The sequence below is a fragment of the Neophocaena asiaeorientalis genome, unplaced genomic scaffold (genome assembly GCF_003031525.2).
Source record: "Neophocaena asiaeorientalis asiaeorientalis breed wild unplaced genomic scaffold, Neophocaena_asiaeorientalis_V1.1 scaffold31, whole genome shotgun sequence".
Lineage (NCBI taxonomy): Eukaryota > Metazoa > Chordata > Mammalia > Artiodactyla > Phocoenidae > Neophocaena > Neophocaena asiaeorientalis.
Genome location: NW_020175320.1, coordinates 2,994,468 through 3,017,762, shown reverse-complemented (window position 1 = coordinate 3,017,762; position 23,295 = coordinate 2,994,468). Strand labels below are relative to the sequence as shown.

General features: G+C 35.1%; 1 protein-coding gene across 1 annotated transcript in view; it reads right to left on the bottom strand.

Moving 5' to 3' along the window:
* Positions 1-23,295, bottom strand: part of CTNNA3 (catenin alpha 3) — a 1,528,699-nt gene that overhangs the window by 1,131,600 nt on the left and 373,804 nt on the right. The window contains 1 exon segment of the mRNA XM_024765510.1: positions 8,918-9,121. Coding sequence (XP_024621278.1) covers positions 8,918-9,121 — 204 coding nt within the window.

Here is a 23,295-nt window from a genome sequence, read left to right as displayed (position 1 = left end):
TTCTCATATACAAACTGTGATAGTTATCTCTAAAGAAAACATAAGCAAATCTAGTTTCAATTTATCTCCCAGAAGAAAACAAGCAAATAAATTCATGTCAAAATTCAATAAGCTCTTTCATCATGGTTACAAGACTTTAAAACATATTAAAATTTCTGATTTTAAAAAAAGGACCCAAATAGGGTGGGGCAAGTTGTAGATCACTAACAGTCTTCTCCAGTTAATTATTAAGTGTAGTCAATAGCCAAGCAAATCAACTACACAAGTTGCTCATCTGTGTCTGACCCTGCTAAACCTACTTTAGCACAGAAATAAAGCTACAAGCTGGCCTTTGATCCTAAACTTACAATGGTATGATAACTTTTTATTCAGAGCCTGCCTACAAATTCATTAAGAAATATTGAATATGTTTCAACAATAAAAGGTTCTAGTACAAATTCCAATGTGGCAGGGTATGGCGGGACACAGAAGGTGGGGTGGGAATCCAAGCAATTCTCAGAACACCAGCTGGCTGTCCTACAATTCAACTCAGTTCTGACACTATTTACCTCGAGACAGCACCAGATTCCACAGGTAAGGGTTCAGTCCTACAAAACTGCCTCCCCCATGTCACCCCACTTCAAATGCCAGTCACAAGTTCAGATTGTTACCTATACTTCTGACCAACTGGCTATAAATCACAGGTTCCCACTACCCTGTCCTCAGGTTCAATTAATTTGCTAGAGCCACTCACAGACTCAGAGAAACTATTACCTACTAGACTACCAGTTTATTATAAAAGGTTTAACTCAAGAACAGCCATATGGAAAAGGTGCACAGGGCAAGGTATGTGGGAAAAGCTTCCATGCCCCTCCAGGTTCGCCACTATTCCTGACTCCCCACATCCACATCAATCCAGAAGCTCTCTGAACCCTGTCCTTTTAGGTTTTTATGGAGGCTTCATTACATAGGCATCACTGAATACATCATTGACCACTGGTGACTGAACTCAACCTCCAGCGCCTCTCCCTTCCCTGGGGTTCTGGAAGGTGGGACTGAAAGTTCCAATCCTCTAATTAGATGGTTGGTTCTCCTGGCAACTAGGCCCCATCCTTAGGTCCAAGCGTTACCTCAAACATAACAAAAGACATCTTTACTACTCTCATCACTTAGAAAATTCCAAGGTGAATGACTAACGTGCACCACAAATACTAGAAATCATCACTGTCTCTGCTGGAAAGCAAAAGATGAAAACAAAAGACTCTCAGCCTTCAGGCTGTCTGGCCTAGAGGATATAACCTTTAGGGGCTTTCACCTGTTACTGTTCTCGGCACAGACTGTCTTGCCACTTTAGGATAGCCTCTATTAATTTCTAGTTATTTTTATTTTACACAAATTACCTTTTTCTCTTCCTGTGTTCTGGTTCTATCCAGCTAGTCCCCCTTCCCCTTTTTAAAAATAATTATAGCTGCCTACCTTTGTTATTTTAGCTTTTCTTATTAATTCAGTAATCATGTGTTCATGTAGCCTGCATCTCTGTAGGGCTCTCTCGATTAACTTTTACTTTTAAGAGAAATTAGAACATTAGATCACAAATAAGAGATCCGTGAAAAGGTTCATTCCCTCAAAAGAGGAATCTAGATGCCTCCTTTTCCCCGATGAGCACTGCATAAGCTCCTTTTAAATCCCAAAGTGATCATTATTAGCACGATTTAGCTTGTTAAGAAAGACTCAGAGTAATTATTTAATAATCAGTCCTCGAAGGAACTCAGGAACCTTTAGGAGAGGAATAAGATTAGACCCCAAATCAGCTGAAACAATAGTATTTTACCACCTTATTTCCAAAACAATTGATAGACTAGATACCTGCCCACTATCTAGTCCTTAAAACAGGCACAGAAAAGAAAGCAAGGAAGAAAAAACCAATTTTTGCCCATTTAACCAGACCCCCCCCCCACCATTTATTATTTCTCTCATCTCCCTAATTGTTGAATTCTTGGTTCCTATATCCCAGCTTCAAAATCTGTCTCCAGTCTCCTTGATTTTGATAATTCCTTTGTATGTTCTTAGATTTCAACCTCATGTTCTTTTTTAAAAAACTTTTACTGGAGTAGAGTTGATTTACAATGTTGTGTTTGTTTCAGGTGTACAGCAAAGTGACTCAGTTATACATATACATATACCCATTCTTTTTTAGATTCTCGATATCATGTTCTAATCTGAGTTTGGTTCATCTCTCTGATTTTGGCATATCTAATATTGTACAAACCTGTACTGGATACTATTTACTTATCTTCCTCCTCTTACTTCTTCATTAACTGAGGCTGTAAAATTCAGATCTATAAACTAAAACACAGGGTCTCCAACATAATCAACCACTCAAAAATCGGCCACCACTATGGTGTAATTGACAAATTTAAGAATATAAAAATGTAAAGCGTCTAATACAGTGTACCTGATCCAATAATGGATCAGTTCTAATATGCAGTCCATGAAGGAAGGAAAGGACAAATGAATGAACAAAGAAATGGAGAAAAGGAAATAGATGTGGAAGTTGCCTGTACATTTTTAGAATTTTAATTCTAACCTGTCTCTAGTATTTGAATAGTCATTTGCATATACATCATCCTAACTGCTTCAGCCCAACATCATGAGAAATAAGGCTGAAATTAATTTCAAAATGGATTTTCAAGAGAGAGGTGGAGGCCTTATATGCAAGAAAAACCCCATAACATCTCTTTGTTTTCTTCATTGGATCCTTATAATTCCCCAAGACTGGGAACGCATTAAACCCAAGACATACAAGTGAAATTGGTCTCTGAATGACAAAAGCCAATCCATTTGCTTTTTATTCACTCAACAAATATATAATGAGAACCAACAATACGCTTTCACATAAAACACCAAAAGAAAATATTGGGCAAGTGAGGTCTACAAATACCAATTGGTCCTTTCATGCAGGCCAGGCCTGACTCATTTACTCTAGCAATGCCATCTCTCCTTCAGCCCTCTAACATCCCCCTATAGTAAAATACCAACCTGAGTGTTATCTTCAATAATAATTCTACATCACCTGAAGTTCCTTTCTCTTCAACAACACATCCAAAGTTAACACTGACATGATTTCAACCCACCCCCAGGAAAAATTCATGTCTGCTGATTCTTAGTACTAAAGCATGATGGCCACCCATCTCCAACTCTATTTTCACCAATTATAGAGAAACCACCATTTAAAAATAACTGATTTCCCTCTAAGATCCTTCCTTTTTCAGAGAGTCTCATTGTTCCACCCCATCTACATGAAGAATTTCTTAACTATATTGTACATCAGAGAAGATGGACTAGACCTAACCAATCCTGGAGGCATAACAAAATCAGCAGAAATATCTTAGAAAAATATACTTCTAAGTTTTAAAATACAAAAGTTAAACTTTCTCTGATTCTGAATGTTCCCTGGAGTATATTTTTTCAATGAATAAAAATCCTGTTTCAAACCATAGCGAGAGGTAGATTCAAGTGAAGAGACTGTGATGAGAAAATTTTGTTGCTGAATATTCACATCGATTTTTAGAAGAGACCTATACTTTGCAAAATAAAACCTTTTATTACAACAGGCAGTCTATTATATAAATTTAGTAGATGCTTGAAATCCATTCCATTTAATATCGGAGAAGCTTTTTCTCCATTACTTGCTATATACAATATGTAATAATTTTATTCATTCTTTCATTCAAAACTACAATTTAGCCTTTTCTAAAATGCCAGGCATTGTGCCTAGGACTGGGGATAAAACAGTAAATAAAACAGACTTGATCTGCCATCATAGAACATAAAGTGAGTAAAGGATACTAACTACAATGGATTTGAAACGTAAAGATTGATACTGATTCCACAGAGGAGACTAGGAAAGACTAGTACTAGGTATATGGCCATGAGCCTCCCAAAGATGCCCATATCCAAATTCCCAGAACCTGTGACTGTTACATTACATAGCAAAAGGAACTTTTGCACAAGTAATTAAGGTGGGATGATTATCCTGAATAATATTGGTGGGCCGTATCTAATCACATGAGTCCTAAAAAGTGGAAAACTTTTCCTGACTGTGGTCAGAAAAAGAGATGTGAGGACAGAAGCAAGGTTAGAACAATGTGACACTGCTGTCTTTGAAGATGGAGGAAGAAGGCATTGAGCCAGGGAATGTGGGTGATCTCCAGAAACTGGAAAAGGCAAAGAAATGGATTCCTCCCTACAGTCTCCAGAAAAGAATGCAGCCCTACTGACACTTTCATTTCCAACCCATTGACACCTGTGTCAGACTCTTGGCTTACACAGTTGTAAAATAATTATTGTGTTGTTTTTAAACCACTAAGTTTGTGATAATTTGTTACAGCAGCCATAGAAAACATATATATATTTAAACTAATATATATGTATATTTAGAATGAAAATATTAGAGCAAACATATATGATCATATGGTTAGGTGGTTGTCTGTTTTATTTTTTATAGACCCATCTGGACTCACATCCTGCTAATTTCTTACTAACGTGACAAGACATTGAACTTATTGAACCTAGAGCTTCAGTCAAAAAATGATCGAGACTTGCTGATCTGTTTAAGGAAGTAAAGTTATTTAGACTCAAACTGGTCATATGAATTGAGCCTGAGAACAACATAAACTGCGTTTATTCCCCACTACTGAACTGCTCTGGACTCAGTAAACTTGCAAAATTTGAAGCCTTGAAGTCACATTCACATAAAAGATCCACAGATCCTGATGAGAGTTAATTGTGCTTTAACTTCTCCTGGTTATCTTTACTGCATCTGAATTATAGTTAAGCATTTACTTGATCAACATAGGTTAATAACAAAAGCTCCAAACTAATGTGAAAAGCAAATCAGGCCCACCAAATGAGACACAACATTCCTTAAACTAGGAAGTTGAGGACTTAGGTATGAGAGTTGTCCTAAAATTTTTGAGCAAACTGAGAAAGTTTTGAGTTCAGCTAGTTTCAGGGAAGTACATTCCCTTCCGTTAAAGCTGAAGAAACAGTTATAGAGAAGCATTATTGGTGATAGAAACCTAGAGGAAAAAGAAACCTGGAAATGTGTTCTGATAATACACCCACCCCACAGTTTTTCCAGATTGGTTCCTGCTTTTTAATTCCAATATTCATTGGCTTGGTCAGATAGTCACATTAAGCCTAAAATTCTGCACTTTTATATAAAAAGGAACTATTATACCGCTTTTTGAGTGCTTTTCATAATGATATAAATGCATATTTTTGTTTATTAATAGGTTGTACTTATCAATAAAATGTTAATATATAAATGGGTTTCTGATCCTGTGAACCACCGCTGTATAACTTAACTCCTGCTCTCATCTCTCCACCAACATGAGGGCAGGTCACCAGACATTACCCACACACATGGTAAGTCTTTCATTCCCTGAAGAAAAATGCCTTCCTCAACAAGTGCTTAACATTATGCCTTGGGAAAAAGCAATATATAAATATTCTTAGATCACCCACAGAACAAGTTTTCTCACCTCTGTGCTCGCTCTTTCTTGTATTCCTGTTCTCACTATTAACCTTCCCTACATTTTCTCCACAGTTATCATATAAATAAATAATTACAAATTAATTGCTTCAGGCACATTGCCATTTTAATTTTAAAAACTGAGAAGAAGCAAGTGCTAATTCAATTTACCTGTATCCAAATAGTAATTACTGAGCACCTGCTACCTGAAAGGCTCAGTGGCAGGGCCAGGGACACAGCCCTCGCTCTCCTAGAGCTTCTGACCAGTGGAGAAGGCAACACAGGAATTCCACCAGGAATGAGAGTCATAAAGGGGAAAGTGCCACGAGGGAGAGATATTTCAGGGGATGTCTGTACTCCTTTGCCGGAAGGAGAGAAGAGGAAACATGGGGGAGAGAGGAAGGAAGAAGAAAGTCTCCATCACGCATGAAGAGTAGTGCAATCTAATCAATTAAATAAGTGAGAAATATTTGAATTCCTACAATTAAGTCTACCCTTAAAAAATTAAAATAATTATCTGGACAAGCTAAAAAAAAGCTACTTACCTTTGATCTCAATTATTTGGATATTACAGCTGGAAGAGTCTTTCCACTTCACTCTTCTAACACAGAACTTACCTTTTATCAACCAAAATATCTAACAGAAGGATTAGTAACATAAATAAGTTTTGTATACTTGACAAATGGGCCTTGAAACTGACCATCAGATTAAAACCTCATTGAGAAAAAAAGCAGTAAATGTACAAAAGTGCATACATATTTTCAGTGCCTCACTTAGCATATTTGATACCCAGATAATTTTTAAATGCCCCCGTCCTCTATATGACAAAATTACTTTTCAGTGATAATCATTATTTTCCTGATTTGTTCTTTAAAGCAACTGACAATTTTCAGAAGGAAAACAAATTTCAAAGTTACTATTCAAATTGAATGAAATAGTTCATGTATGAAATTTACATTTACCTAACAAAAATATTAACCCCTGCAATTCACACTGTTTCATTGTTATAATTTTAAAATTTAAATTCCAAGTGATCACATGAAATAACAGAATTAAAGTAACTCTAGTTCTCTGTCTTTACAATCACTGTCATCATTGTTTATTCTGAATCTGCTGTTTAAATCCATAAAGAATATAATGTTTATCAAAGGTTAGTCATAAAAATGTGTTAATTTGAATCATACATACACATATATTATTAAAACTCAACAATAACTACAGCAATTATTTAGGATTTAGAGAAAAAACGAATTTATGAAAAACATTATCACTGACTTTGAGAATTGCTGGTGCAGACCAACTTTTAGTTGGCTTTATTATTTTTTATAAATTTCTAGAGGCAATGCATCTTCTTAATGATTGCACCCAGGGCAGAATGTGCCCATCACTTCACCCTTTGTATGAACAGTTTTTAACCCAAAGTTGAAGAAAGCCATAAAATCACCATTATTTTTATATGGTATATGTTTACTACATACAAGAGCAACTTCAGCGTCCTGCCACTGGGCAAAAGGAAGCACGCTCAGAAAGGAGCCCTGTGTTTGGCTTTTAATGCTCCGCTATCACAGTTTTGAAAGTCTTAACAATTTTACCTTTCAATTTGTGTAGATAAGTGAAGTCTGATGGGGCAATAAAGCATACGCCCTAGACTTAACATGCAGTCCTGCCTCCCAGTGCCTTCAAGGGACAGGTCCTCAGCCACCTGCTCCGCAGCCCAGCAATTGCTGCCACCCTCCACTCCTGGTGGGGCCCTTGGTACAAGGCAGGATGGCTGGGGGTTATGGAGTAAGGCTAAAGAAATCTGTGAGGGTCTATGTGCTCCCAAAAGTCCAAAAGTATCCCTATACCCTAGAGAACCAAAAACCAAACATTAAATAGCAAATAAAAATAACCTTTCTTGGGTCAATAAAGACTGTAAAAAAAAAAGGAAAAAACTTTCTTTTTTTCCCGGCTTTTGAACAGGCCTTACATGTTCATTTTGCACTGGGCACTGGGCTCCACAATTACGTGGCCATCCCTGCCTATGTTTGTGGGTGAGTGTGTGCAGGTGCATCTGTTATGTTTGTATTTAAAAGAATAGCATAACTTTCTCTATATTAATAAAGTAAATTTATCTACAATTTATAGATAAAATAAACTTATGTATAACTTTACCATATTTTATCTATAAAATGAAACTACTAATTTCAATAGTTTACAGATCAGGGGAGAAGGAATTCCAACAGAATATTACCTTCTGAGTTTCTTGTAACTCATGAATTCTCTTTAAAATTCTTTAAAAATATATTATATGCTAAAGATTGTGATATTCCAGCTTCAGAAGCAGGACATGACATTACGAATATGGCCCTCTTATTAACAAAATCTGCTTTACAACTGTGATTTCTTGACAGGCAAGAGATTTTTGGTCAGAAGCCAAAGTCATCAAATATTAAGAGTGTGGAGATACATCAAATGTGTTGAAGAAGCCTAAAACTCACTAATTTTAGCACATTTGAATTATTCACATAAATTACTTATACTGAAAAATCCTAAATCTTCAATCTCACACCTAAAAAATAGTATGCTTTGTAACTAATCATTTTCAAAATATACCCTCATAACTCTTGAATTATTCCATTTATAATAAAGCAGATGAACAAAATATTCCCATTATAAATTTTTTTTTTACCTCTGTTATTTAAGGAGTCAATATTCATGATCAATATATAACTGACAATGTCTTCCTTATTTTAAAAATACAACTAAGTTTTGAATGTAAGAGTAGTCATAGATACTCCATAGATGGATGTAGATATATATACAAAAAGAATATATCATAAATATATATATATATATGAAATTATATCAAAAGGACCTTGAAACAAATACTTTTGCATTTGTCTAAATTTAGACAGTTTCTAACATTCCTGAGAGATGGCTAAAATTGCAAAAAATCTATGACATTATCACATTTGAAAAAGGTTGAGAGCGATCCAAATTACACCTTCAAAAATGGCCCTCGATCCCTACAGCATTGACTTTATCCCAATACCATCTAAATTCTAACCTTGTTATTCACCAACATAATCCGGAGCAACCTGCCCTTTTCTTTGTCTACTTTTTATCCTTTAAACTGGTGTGCAACTCCAGTTTCCTTTCTCCAATCGTGACTGCCTTCTTCAACTAGTATTTAGATACTGTCTCAAGCAAAACGATCATGTATAAATAACCTTCTGGTTGAATTCCATCCCTAGAAACTCCTGTCTCCTTGCTGCACTCTGAGAGCAACCTGCGCAGAATGCACCCAAAAGGCCAATCCACGTAAAATCAGGTACTCATTTGCAATTTATCAGATTTTGTACACCGAAAGAACCTCAGCATATACCCAATGGATGGGGTGGGGGAAAACCAGTTACCTACATTGTTCATGTACTCTGAAAGCAGGTCCTGGAGAGCCTGGCGAATGGCATTGCATTCTGCGATAATTCGCTCCCGATGGAAATCCCTCGTGCATGAAGAGTCAGCCAACAGAGCAGCCCCACTGATAATGGCTTCGAGGCGTTTCTCTAGGGATGGTCTTGTTTCCTCCTCAGTCACTGTGAGTGGATCCAAGACAATTAAATTCTAAAGGAAAAACACATTTAGATGGTTAGAACTCCATGATATTCTATTTTTAGGAAAAAATAATTAGTATTTTGTTTTCACATTTGGAATTCATATGTGATGATAAAGACAACTGTGCTTTTACTGCCTCACCCAGTTCATGTATCATTCTATAAAGCAATTATTATTCAGGGCAGTGACAAAAATTGTGAAATTATGAGCATTGATTCTAGTGTCAGCCAAATCTGTATTCAAATCTTGCCCTTCCCATTCACTAATGGTGTGAGCTCACTCAGGTGTCTTATGTACTGTAAGCCTCACCTTCCTGATGTGTAAAACTGGAATATTAACATTGTTTATCTCATAAAACTGCTGTAAGAATGATATGAATGCTTAATACAGTGTCTGGCACATATTAACAGTTCTTTACAATTTTCATTTAGCACTTCATTGTTTACAAAATATTTTCACATATATTATCTCATCTTGACAACACTATAAAGAGGTGGGCAGTAAAGATATTGTTAACCACACATTTCAATTGATGGTGAGTGAGGCTGAGACTGTCTTGCCCAAGGTCATTAAGCTATTAAATGGTGAAGCTCAAACAAGTATTAAGGTCTTATAATACCTAATTCAATACTGTTTTCATTATGCCTCACTGTAAGTCATACAATCTAATTAACCTTAATACTAACATATCAAATAGAATTCTAAATTTTAATTATTCATTTTAAAAGTAAAATTCCATCTTCCTGTTGATTATAACTTCCAGCCATTTCCCACCATTGAAATCTGACATGGTAGTTTTAAGGTTTCCTTTAGATATGTCTTCAGGCAACAGAAGTCAAGATAATCTACAGACTTTGAAGAAAAGGTGGAGAATATGAGGCTCTAAGGATCCTTTCTTAAAATACAGTAAGAGAGGAAGCCTTTCAAGGTTTGAGCATAATGTCATAATTGGAGAACTAGTTAGTATCAAATGAAAGCTCTCTGTAGAACCTTTAACATAAAATGAAATCATATAGTGATCTTCAGAATGTGTGTGCATGTGTGAGTCTTTACACACAAATATACACACTGAAAATCATTGATTTTCAGAGTGTACAATCATATATATTTACATATATAGAGAGTATATGTATATTGTGTGTGTATATTGTGTATAGATATGATCTTACACTGATGGTTGTGTTATATCATATTATGATAAATATTAGGGGATCTAAAGTAGCCAGGATAAAATTTTAAAAGCTACAGCTCTAGGCCAAGTTAGGGAGAGAAAATCATTATGGAAAGAAAAATAATATTAAAACAATTATACAAAAAGAAAAAATAGTACTGTGTAATGTTCACATATTATATGATATAATGTAAAATGTAAACTAGAAATAGATCTTATAGAAAATTGTTTAAATATCTTAAAATTATTCAGAAGAATTCTTCCTTTCATGCCTCTATTTCCTTCCTATTTTTCTACTTCTCTACTGAGTATCTCCATTTTTCTCTTTTAGATGGAAACAAATTTTTAAAAAGAAATGAATTTTAGAAATGCTAAATTTAACATTTTCTTTATCCAATGCATAATTTTTTGGGGGAGACGATAATCCCAACCATGGGCTTTCCCATCAGACAAGGATTCATTTACATCTAAATATACCTCCTTATTTCATTTGCCATTTTTACCATGTCCTCTTTGGCTCACTAATTTAGTACAAACATTCCACTCCAATTTTCATAACAATAATTGACCAATTAAAACCTTTTTGAAAATGTCCCTCCAATGTGACATCATCATTAAGAAGAGACACTGAGGGCAAGAGAATTTTTCTTTGATTGCTCAAATGCAATTAGTAGATGTGATAGGGACAGTTAACCTGTTTCCAGCATTGTAATGATAGGAAAAGTTGATTAAATTTGAAATCTATACACCTATAAGTATTACAAGAAGAAACTAGTAATTTTAGGTGTTCTGGCTGTGATTTCATGTCAGAAAACATCCTCTATTGTAGGAATAAGTTCACCCCAGTTCCTGCTCTCCACAGCCATTCCCCAAACTATCCTAGCCTTTGGATTTTTACTTGTTTGTTGACTTTTAAGACTTTTAAGACTCAGATTCTTCAAGCTCATCTAAACTCAAACCATTGCCTGCTCTGATGTCTGATGCTCACATGCAGCCTCTTGATTCTGCCTAAATCTAATGTCACCCTATTCATATCCTATAGAAGTTTTCACTAACTTTGTCACTGAGTCAATTAAAAGGTGAGGTTACTTAAATAACTTTAATGTTCTATGAAATATCACTGGATATTTGAGACCTACTGAAATAAAGAATGATCTCTTCTGGACATCAGTGAGATGATGAAATAGGAAGTTCCATATGTCATACCCCTAAAGAAATACCAATTTTAACAATAACAATAATGAGAATACCTTTATGAAAGCCTGGGAGAACAACTGAGAGGTTCCAGTAACCACGTGGAACAAAAACATCAAAGAACAGAAGCACTGAAGAGGATAAGAAGAACAGTTTCATTTTACCCATGTCACCTCTCTCCCAAGGCAACACAGCTCAGACCAAGAGAGACTCACCTTGGCCTGCAACTTCTCCCATTGGGAAAAGCAAAAACAAAGTGAACACTTGGCTCCCCAGCCCTGCGGGAAGGTGTCCAAGAGTCCCATTTCCATCGCTCCACACCCAGAACATTGAGAGGACTGAAGTAGTTAAATAATCTGGGGACAGCAAAGAGTAGAGAAAAAGGGTAGGAGCTCGTAGAAACCAGTATACAGATATCAACAACCAGCAGCAGATCCTACTAACCAGATTACGGACTCTAATAAGAGCCCTGACCATGAACCCAGTAGGACCCCCACCTGCAGACCCCATGATTAGCCACTGTGCACCATGCAGTGCTCCATGCAGTCCCTTCTTGTAGCCAACACTCCATGCTCCCCTGCAGACAATGCGTGCGAGCTCCCACAGACAGCACACAGAGGCATCCAGCTGAAACTGCTGGATTGGGAAAAGGGGCACAATGCTGAACAAACACTTCAGGGTACTGCCCTAGAGAAAATAAATAGGAGGCTCTCAACACCTGGCCTGGCTTTGTGGGATCAAGAGAAGGCACAGAGTCTAAGACTTCTTCACAGGGAACAAGAGGAATGGAGCAAGTGCATCCATAGAAAGAATCTAAGAGACCCCCAGTATCTCTGGCAAGGCTGACTCATGAAGACCTTTCTCCCTGAACCTAGTCAGTAAAACCTGGAGAAAGTGACTGCTTCTTCAAATGTGAAGACAGGAATACAAGGTTTCAAGGAACATGAAGACTCAAAGAAATATGCTATTACCAAAGGAACAAAATAAACTCTAGTAGCTGACCCCAAAGAAATGGAGATTTATTAATTGCCTGAAAAAGAATTCAAAATAATCATCTTAAAGAAGCTCAGTTAGATAAAAAAGAACACAGACAGACAACTCTACAAGATCAGGAAAATAATACCTGAGTAAAATGAGAAGTTTCAGAAAAAGATACCGTAAAAAAGAACCAAACAGAAATCCTGGAGCTGAAGAATATAATGAATGAACTACAAATCCAGTAGACAGACTAAACAACAGACTAGAGCATGCAGAAGAAAAGATCAGCGAACTCAAGGACAGATCATTTGAAATTATCTAGTCGAATTACAAAAAGGAAAAACAATTAAAAAGAATTAATAAAGCCTACAGCACTTATGGTGGACTATAGACATATACAAAGCATGCCATCTGATAGCATCACAATATACATTCTCAAGTATACACAGAACATTCTCCAGGATAGATCATATGTTAAGCCATAAAACTGGTCTTAAATTTAAGACTGAAATCATATCGAGTATCCTTTTCACCCACATGATATGTGCAATAATAATAGGAAGCAATAATAGGAGTAAAATTAGAAAATTCCCCTATATATTAAAACTAAACAACACATTCCTGAACATCCAATGGATCAAAGAAGAAATCAAAGGAAAATTTTAAAATATCTTGAGACAAATGAAAATAACATACAAAAACTTATGACATGCTGCAAAAGCAATTTTAAGAGAAAAGTTAATAGCAATAAATGCCTACATTAAGAAAAAAAGAAAGACCTAAAAAAAACAACCAAACTTTACACCTCAAGAAACTAGAACTAGAAGAACAAACTAAGCCCAAAGTTAAAGAAGGAAGGAAATAATGAAGATGAAAATAAATAAATGGAATAGAAAGTAGAAAAACAATAGAAAAGATCAACAAAAAATTAGTTGGTTTCATGAAAAGATAAACAAAATTGCCAGACCTTTAGCTAGACTAACTAAAAAAAAGAGAGAGAAGACTCAAATAAATATAATTGTAAATGAAACAGGAGACACTACAATTGATTCCACAGAAATACAAAGAATTGTAAGAGACTATGATAAACAATTATGTAGCAACAAATTGGATAACCTAGAAGAAATGTGTAAATTCCTAGAAATACACAGGCTACCAAGACTGAATCATGAAGTAATAGGAAAATCTGGACAGATCAAGATTGAATCAATAATTTAAAATTTCCCAACAAAGAAAAAAACCAAGATCAGATGTTTCACTAGTGAATTCTACCAAATATATAAGAACTAATATCAATGCTGCTCACACTTTTCCAAAAAATTAAAGAGAAGGAAACGTTTCCAGACTCATTTGGAGGCCAGCATTACCCTAATACCAAAGCTGCCTGATTTGGATATTTCAAGAAAAGAAAAGTACAGGCCAACATCCCTGACAAATATAGATGCAAAAATCCTCAACAAAATGCTAGCAAATTGAATCAACAGTATATCAAAATGTTCATACAGCATATCCAAGTGGATTTATCCCTGGGATGCAAGAATGGTACTACCTATGCAAATCAATAAATGTGATATACCACATTAACAGAATGAAGGATAAACATCATACTTTCTCAGTACGTGCTGCAAAAGCATTTAACACAATTCAACATCCTTCATGATAAAAACTCTCAAAAAATTAGGTATACAAGGAATGTATATCATCACCATAAAGGCCATATATGACAAGCCCACCATTAACATCATAGTCAACAGTAAAAAGCTAAAAGCCTTTCCTCTAAGACCAAAACAAGACAAAGATGTCCATTCTTGCCATTTTTATTTAACATAGTACTGGAAGTACTAGCCAGAGCAGCTGGACAAGAAACAGAAATAAAAGGCATCGAAATTGGAGAGGAAGAAGTAAAATTGTCTCTTTCGGCAGATGACATGATCCTATATATAGAAAACTCTAAAGATACCACCAAAAAACTGTTAGAACTAATAATAAATTCAGTAAAATTGCATGATAAAAATCAACAATATAAAATCAGTTGCATTTCTATATACTAATAATGATTATTCAGTAAATACTTTGGAATAATTTAACCAAGGAGGTCATAGATCTGTATACTGACAATTGTAAAGCATTGATTAAAGAAACTAAAGAATAAACTAAAATAATAAACAAATAAATAAATAGAAGGATATCCCATGTTCATGGATTGGAAGAATTAATATTGTTAAAATGTCGATAAAACCCAAAGCAATCTACCAATTCAATACAATTCCTACCAAAATTCCAAAGGCATTATTCACAGAAGTAGAAAAAACAATCCTACAATTCATACGGAATTACAAAAGACCCCCCAATAGTCCAAACAGTCTTGAGGAAGGAAGACAAAGCTGGAGGCATCACACTTCCTGATTTCAAACTATATTACAAAGCTGTGGTAATAAAAACAGTATGATACTGGCATAAAAGCTTCCACATAGATCAACATAACAGGAGAGACAGCCCCAAAATAAACCCATGCTTACTACAGTCAATGATCTTCAACAATGGTTCCAACAGCACAAAATGGGGAAAGTATAATATCTTTAATAAATGGTGCCGATAAAACTGGATAATTGCACACAAATTTACTAAGATCTTATGTTAAGTGTTCTTACCATAAACTATTAATAATAATAATAAAAACAATAATAATAAAGGGAGTCAGAGGAACCTTTGGGTGGTGAAGGCCTTGATAGTGGTGGTGGTTTCACAAGTGTATACTTATGCCCCAAATCATCTAGTTGTATACATTAAACATGACCAGCTTTTTACATATCAATCATACTGCAATAAAGTAGTTTATAAAAAGGAAACAAAGCTCATCTTAATAAAATAATAATCTCTTCTGAACTAGTATAGCAGTGTGTTGAAACACTCTTTCAGTATGTTTTCATGGCATTAACTTCATGAAAGACAAACAACTGGATGCTTTATTTTTCAGGATCCCACTCTAATGAATGTAGAACATATTTTTTCTAGGTTCTGCCCAATATAAACTTACCTCCCTAACACTTTGATTGCTGACAAGAAAATATTTTTTCAAAAAAGTAAGAATCCTAACTTCATTATCTTCTATTGGATTGCTGCATTTTAGGAGGCAGTATAGTTAAAGGATTACAAGATCTAGGAGCAGTTAGCATGGGTTTGAATCCTGGCTCATTAGCTATGAGAAAATTTATCTATGCTGTTATCATCCTCCATATTCCCAATCTTATATAACCTCCAATCCACCCACTTTCTACTACTCTGGGGAAACTGAGATGAGACCACCTGGGAAACCTCTCCATTTACTTCTATCTCAATATGCTTTTCTGTCCATTTTTTCTTCTCATCTGTCTTCAAGGAAGATCTCTCCTTCTCCCTCTCCCTTTCCCTCTCTCTCTTTTCCCCCCCAACCACCACTTTCTTTTCAAGGCTAACTTCTCTTTCTGTGCTCTTATGTCAAGCCTTCTTCAGTTATTCCTTTCTTATATTTTGAGTCAATCTTCAGAGCCTACTACGTACCAGATAGTAGGAATGGGTAATAAAATGGAGAGCATCCCTGCTCACTTCACAGGGCTCAAAGCCTAGAGGTACTGACAAATATTAACCAAATAATCACATAAATATCACTATTTAACTATAATGTAGATGTGTGATATAAATAAAAAGAATATGAAAGTTTATAAATTAACCAGGCATACCTCTGGGCAATTTGGTGCATAATCAAGATGATTAAAGGCAAAGCAGATGTTAAGTTCCAGAGAACTCACAGGATTCTCAGGGAGGGCTTTGGATTTCGACAGAACATGGAATTGAAATTTTGGAGTTAATCTTATCCAGATCTTATTTTATCAGGTCAACTTGAACAGGCATCTGGGTTATAATTATGTGAAACTTAAACCAAGAGGCAGAATACTCTGAAGGCTAAAAACAAACAAAAGGGAAGAGACGGATTCTACCCCTAAAATAATATAGTTAAAGCATCCAATCTGAACATAAAAAGACACCGAAAATTGTCTAAAAGGCAAGGAAAAGGGCTGTTCAATCAGAAAGAGAATATATGTTACATTTATCTATAGAACAGGACTATAGGAAAATCAGATCCTGTGAAAGAATGATAAAGTTGTAAAATCATATGCATACTCATAGGTATTTTAAAATATAAAAGATGTATATGACCCAGGACTGAGAGTGTGATAACCAACCCAAATAATGATACAGGGAATAACTTAATATGTACTAAATCTTTTACTGGAGTAGTTGTAGTTTAAATCATCACTGCTGATCATTTTTTTTCTTTGCCCACTAAAGCCTATCTATCAGGAAAGAACGACAATGTAAGGGTTATTTTATTCAATATGAGTTACCATGAAAGAAAATCCGGTGGCCTTGAGAAACACAGAAATGTTAACTTTTGAGAAGACTGAGATCCTGGCTCTCATGTATTTGGAAGTGAACAATGTAAGGTGAATCTATACAAAATAAGTTGGAAAGATTGTCAGAATACATTGTAGAATAAAAAAAGTTGCAGAATGATATGTGCAGTGACATCATATATATTAAAAGAACAAGCATACTATAATACTTGAGATTTTCTCTGAGTACATATAAGTATTTTGGAGCCTAGGAAAAAGTTTAAGAAAACATACCAGTGCCATGACAATTGCTATCTCTGAGAAGAACCGGATTGGAGTGGTGGTCAAATTTTTAATTTTATGATTATAGCCTAATTGTGTATTACTTCTGAAACTTAAAACTAATTTAAAAAAATTAAAATTTTAAAAAGAAAATGGCAATTATGAATCAAACACATTATTATTTTGGATTCTAGATATTAATCAACTATTTTGGAACCATAACAGAAAAATATGTTTCCATTAATTACCAGAATGAAATATGATATTAAGTTTTCATATTAATTAGCTTGAAGGATTTTAATTTTGTTACGTTGGGTTTCATCATTACAAATGTGTTTGGTTAATACATGTCTTTTAAAAAATAAAGACATGACCTCAAAGTACCAGGGCACTCTTTTTCAGTCAGCTTAGAAGTCAGAACACCTGAGTGTGAATCTTGGCCTTTCACTCACATTAAGAGAGTGATTTAAACTGCCTAAGCCTTTATTTCACCCCTGTAAAGTAGGGAAAATAAAACCTGCACCTTTCATATAGGATTTTATTTAATGTAGCTTTATAACACATTTTAATAAATGGTGGTACAGGTCTCACCTCAGTTTCTTGTTAATATAGTTTTTACCTTTACATGCACTACCATCTATTCCTGATGATCAGTGAATAGAATGCTGCAAAGGAAGCTACACTTGCTAAAACAGAATTCTCTATATAACACACAGATATGTACCAGATAGTCATTCATTCCACAAATATTTATTAATCATCTAATACACTTCAGATCCTGAGCAAGGCTTTGGTCATGCCTTACCAGGACATGTAGGAAGTTATAAAAAATCATTTAAGCAAGCTGAAGCATAAAACCAACAAGTTGGAAAAAGTTTTCTGTATGTTAATAAACATGATATAATAAACCCTATTCATTCACACACTCTATATGCTGTGATGCGATTGATCCAATTTACATTCAAAACCCTAAAAGTCTTACACCTATTCTCCAAAGTGAAATTGCCTATCAAAAGAGATGTAGCTATGATTATAATCAAGTACCAACATTCTTCACAAAAACACATGCAGTGCTTCAAGTTGGGAGCAGCAGAAATAATAACCACATAGCATAAATAATGTTTCTCAAGCAACTACATTATCAATCTTCAGAGTGAGTGATGAAAATGGAACAAAATTCTCCTTATGATTATCAACAGAAAATGCTATTGACAGAACTCACAGGCTCTCCTTTGTCTGGTATATCTCTTATTTTAATGTTTCCACCTAAATAATCTAAAGAATGGAAGCTTCAGATATTAAAAATGTAAAGGAAGGCAAAACGTCAGTAATAAACTATAAATTAGCAAGATTATCAATAACTATTACTAGTAAATTATTAAATGAGTGTAACTTACACAAAGTTTACATATTCAGCTATATAAAATCAAAATGTATTTAACTCACATTCTGTTGTATATTAGTTGCTAAAACAGAAGACTAGAAAATATTTAAGAAAGTCATTCAACATGCTTATAAAACAAATTAAATATGTACATACTCCCTTAAATTTTTTTCTCTAAATTATAGGTATAGAACATTTGAATAGCTCAGTGAGTACTAAGAAGGTAGTTTTACCAGAACACCAATAAAAAATTCTAATTATCTAATTCATTTCACCTGAGGTAGTAACCTTTTCTCCTAGATACATTTCTGTCAGAGTTCAGCAATTCAATCTATGCACAGTACCACATCATGGATTGTTTGCTTCAGTTTTTATCTGGTTATATCAAAAATAAAATAAACTTCAAGAATTCTTCTATTTTCAAAACCTCTGTTTAAAAGAATTTTAACGTAAGTACTTCCAAGAAGATGTCGCTTTCACTGTAATACTGAATATAATATTAAATAAATCTTAGAACATATATTTTTTATTTTATTTTTTTATTATTTTATACAGCAGGTTCTTATTAGTTATCTATTTTATACATATTAGTGTATATATGTCAATACCAATTCATCCCACCACCACCACCGCCACCCCCCCGCCACGCCCCCGCCACTTTCCCCCTTGGTGTCCATAAGTTTCTTCTCTACATCTGTGTCTCTATTTCGGCCCTGCACACCACTTCACCTGTACCATTTTTCTAAATTCCACATATATGCTTTAATATACAATATTTGTTTTTCTCTTTCTGACTTACTTCACTCTGTAAGACAGTCTCTAGGTCCATCCACGTCTATAGAAGTGACCCAATTTCGTTCCTTTTTATGGCTGAGTAACATTTCATTGTATATATGTACCACATCTTCTTGATCCATTCATCTGTAGGTGGACATTTAAGTTGTTTCCATGTCCTGGTTATTGTAAATAGTGTTGCAATAAACATTGGGGTGCATGTGTCTTTTTGAATTATGGTTTTCTCTGGGTATATGCCTAGTAATGGGATTGCTGGGTCATATGGTATTTCTATTTTTAGTTTTTTAAGGAACCTCCATAATGTTCTCCATAGTGGTTCTATCAATTTACATTCCCACCAACAGTGCAAGAGGGTTCCCTTTTCTCCACACCCTCTACAGCATTTGTTGTTTATAGATTTTCTGATGATGCCCATTCTAAGTGGTGTGAGGTGATACCTCATTGTAGTTTTGATTTGCATTTCTCTAATAATTAGTGATGTTGAGCAGCTTTTCATGTGTCTCTTGGCCACCTGTATGTCTTCTTTGGAGAAATGACTACTAAGGTCTTCTGCCCGTTTTTTGATTGGGCTTTTTGTTTTTTTAATATTGAGCTGTATGCGCTGTTTATATATTTCGGAGATTAATCCTTTGTCCATTGATTCATTTGCAAATATTTTCTCCCATTCTGAGGGTTGTCTTTTCGTCTTGTTTATACTTTCCTTTGCTGTGCAAAAGCTTTTAAGTTTCATTAGGTCCCATTTGTTTTTGTTTTTATTTCCAATACTCTAGGAATGTGGTTGAGTCTGCCTGGCAATGCAGGGGACACAGGTTCGAGCTCTGGTCTGGGAAGATCCCACATGCCGCGGAGCAGCTGGGCCTGTGCGCCACAACTACTGAGCCTGTGCTCTAGATCCTGTGCTCCGCAACGGGAGAAGCCACTGCAACGAGAAGCCCGCGCACACCAACGAAGAGTGGCCCCCGCTCGCCTCAGCTAGGGAAAGCCCGTGCGCAGCAACAGAGACCCAACACAGTTTCTCCATTGTATATCCTTGCCTCCTTTGTCAAAGATTAGTTGACCAGAGGTGTGTGGGTTTATCTCCGTTTTTTTCCCCTCAAGATTGCTTTGCCTATTCAGAGTCGTTTGTGTCTCTGTACAAATTTTAAGACTTTTTGTTATAGTTCTGTATAAAATGCCATTGGTAATTTGATAGGAATTGCATTGAATCTGTAGATTGCTTTGGGTACTATAGTCATTTTCACAATGTTGATTCTTCCAGTACAGAACATGGTATATCTCTCCATCTGTCTGTGTCATCTTTGATTTCTTTCATCAGTGTCTTAGAGTTTTCTGAGTACAGGTCTTTTACCTCTTAGGTAGGTTTATTCCTAAGTATTTTGTTCTTTTTGTTTCTATGGTGAATAGGATCGTTTACTTAATTTCTCTTTCCGATCTTTCATTGTTAGTGTATAGGAATGCAAGAGATTTCTGTGCATTAATTTTGTATCCTGCAAACTTACCAAATTCATTGATTAGCTCTAGTAGTTTTCTGGTGGCATCTTTAGGATTATCTATGTATAGTATCATGTCATCTGCAAGCAATGACAGTTTTACTTCTTCTTTTCCAATTTGTATTCTTTTATTTCTTTTTCTTTTCTGATTGCCGTGGCTAGGACTTCCAAAACTATGTTAAATAAGAGTGACAAGAGTGGACATGCTTCTCTTGCTCCTGATCTTAGAGGAAATGGTTTCAATTTTTCACCACTGAGAATGCTGTTTGCTGTGGGTTTGTCATATATGGCCTTTATTATGTTGAGGTAGGTTCCCTCTATGCCCACTTTCTGGAGAGTTTTTATCATAAATGCGTGTTGAATTTTGTCAAAAGCTTTTTCTGCATCTATTGAGATGACCCTACGGTTTTTATTCTTCAACTTCTTAATATGGTGTATCACATTGATTGATTGGCATATATTGAAGAATCCTTGCATCCCTGGGATAAATCCCACTTGATCATGGTGTATGACCCTTTTAATGGGTTGTTGGATTCTGTTTGCTAGTGTTTTGTTGAGGATTTTTGCATCTATATTCATCTGTAGTATTGGTCTACAATTTTCTTTTTTTGTGCTATCTTTCTCTAGTTCTGGTATCAGGGTGATACTGGTCTCGTAAAATGAGTTTAGGAGTGTTCCTTCCTCTGCAATATTTTGGAAGAGTTTGAGAAGGATGGGTGTTAGCTCTTCTCTAAATGTTTGACAGAATTCACCTATGAAGCCATCTGGTCCCGGACTTTTGTTTGTTGGCAGATTTTTAATAACAGCTTCAATCTCAGTACATGTGACTGGTCTGTTTATATTTTCTATTTCTTCCTGGTTCAGTCTTGGAAGGTTATACCTTTCTAAAAATTAGTCCATTTCTTCCTGGTTGCCCATTTTATTGGCATAGAGCTGCTTGTAGTAGTCTCTTATGATGCTTTGTATTTCTACGGTGTCTGTTGTAACTTCTTTTTCATTTCTAATTTTATGAATTTGAGTCCTCTCCCTCTTTTTCCTGATGAGTCTGGCTAATGGTTTATCAATTTTGTTTATCATCTCAAAGCACCAGCTTTTAGTTTTATTTATCTTTGCTATTGTTTTTTTTTTTGTTTGTTTGTTTCTATTTCATTTGTTTCTGCTCTAATATTTATGATTTCTTTCCTTCTACTAACTTTGGGTTTTGTTTGTTCTTCTTTCTCTAGTTCCTTTAGGTGTAAGGTTAGATTGTTTATTTGAGATTTTTCTTGTTTCTTGAGGTAGGATTGTATTGCTATAAATTTCTCTCTTAGAACTGCTTTTGCTGCATCCCATAGGTTTTGGATCGTCGTGTTTTTGTTGTCATTTGTCTCTAGGTATTTTTTGATGTCCTCTTTGATTTCTTCAGTGATATCTTGGTTATTTAGTAATGTATTATTTACCCTCCATGTATTTGTGTTTTTTACATTTTTTTTTAACCTGTAATTTATTTCTAATCTAAATAGCGTTGTGGTCAGAAAAGATGCTTGATATGATTTCAATTTTCTTAAATTTAACGAGGCTTGATTTGTGACCCAAGCTGTGATTTTTTCCCTGGAGAATGTTCCATGTGCACTTGAGAAGAAAGTGTAATCTGTTTTAGGATGGAATGTCCTATAAATATCAATTCAATCTATCTGATCTATTGTGTCATTTAAAGCTTGTGTTTCATTATTAATTTTCTATCTGGATGATCTTTCCATTGGTGTAAGTGAGGTGTTAAAGTCCCCCACTAGTACTGTGTTACTGTCGATTTCCTCTTTTATAGCTGTTAGCATTTGCCTTATGTATTGAGTTGCTCCTATGTTGGGTGCATATATATTTAAAATTGTTATATCTTCTTCTTGGATTGATCCCTTGATCATTATGTAGTGTCCTTCCTTGTCTCTTGTAATATTCTTTATTTTAAAGTCTATTTTATCTGATATGACGATTGCAACTCCAGCTTTCTTTTGATTTCCATTGGCATGGAATATCTTCTTCCATCTCCTCACTTTCATTTTGTATGAGTCCCTAGGTCTGAAGTAGGTCTCTTGTAGACAGCATATATATGGGTCTTGTTTTTGTATCTATTCAGCGAGCCTGTGTCTTTTGGTTGGAGTATTTAATCCATTCACATTTAAGGTAATTATCAATATGTATTTTCCTATTACCATTTTCTTAATTGTTTTGTGTTTGCTTTTTAGGTCTTTTTCTTCTCTTGTATTTCCCACTTAGAGAAGTTCCTTTAGCATTTGTTGTAGAGCTGGTTTGGTGGTGCTGAATTCTCTTAGCTTTTGCTTGTCTTGTAAAGCTTTTGATTTCTCTGTCGAATCTGAATGAGATCCTTGCTGGGTAGAGTAATCTTAGTTGTAGGTTTTTCCCTTTCATCACTTTAAGTATATCATGCCACTGCCTTCTGCCTTGTAGAGTTTCTGCTGAGAAATCAGCTGTTAACCTTATGGGAGTTCCTGTGTATATTATTTGTCATTTTTCCCTTT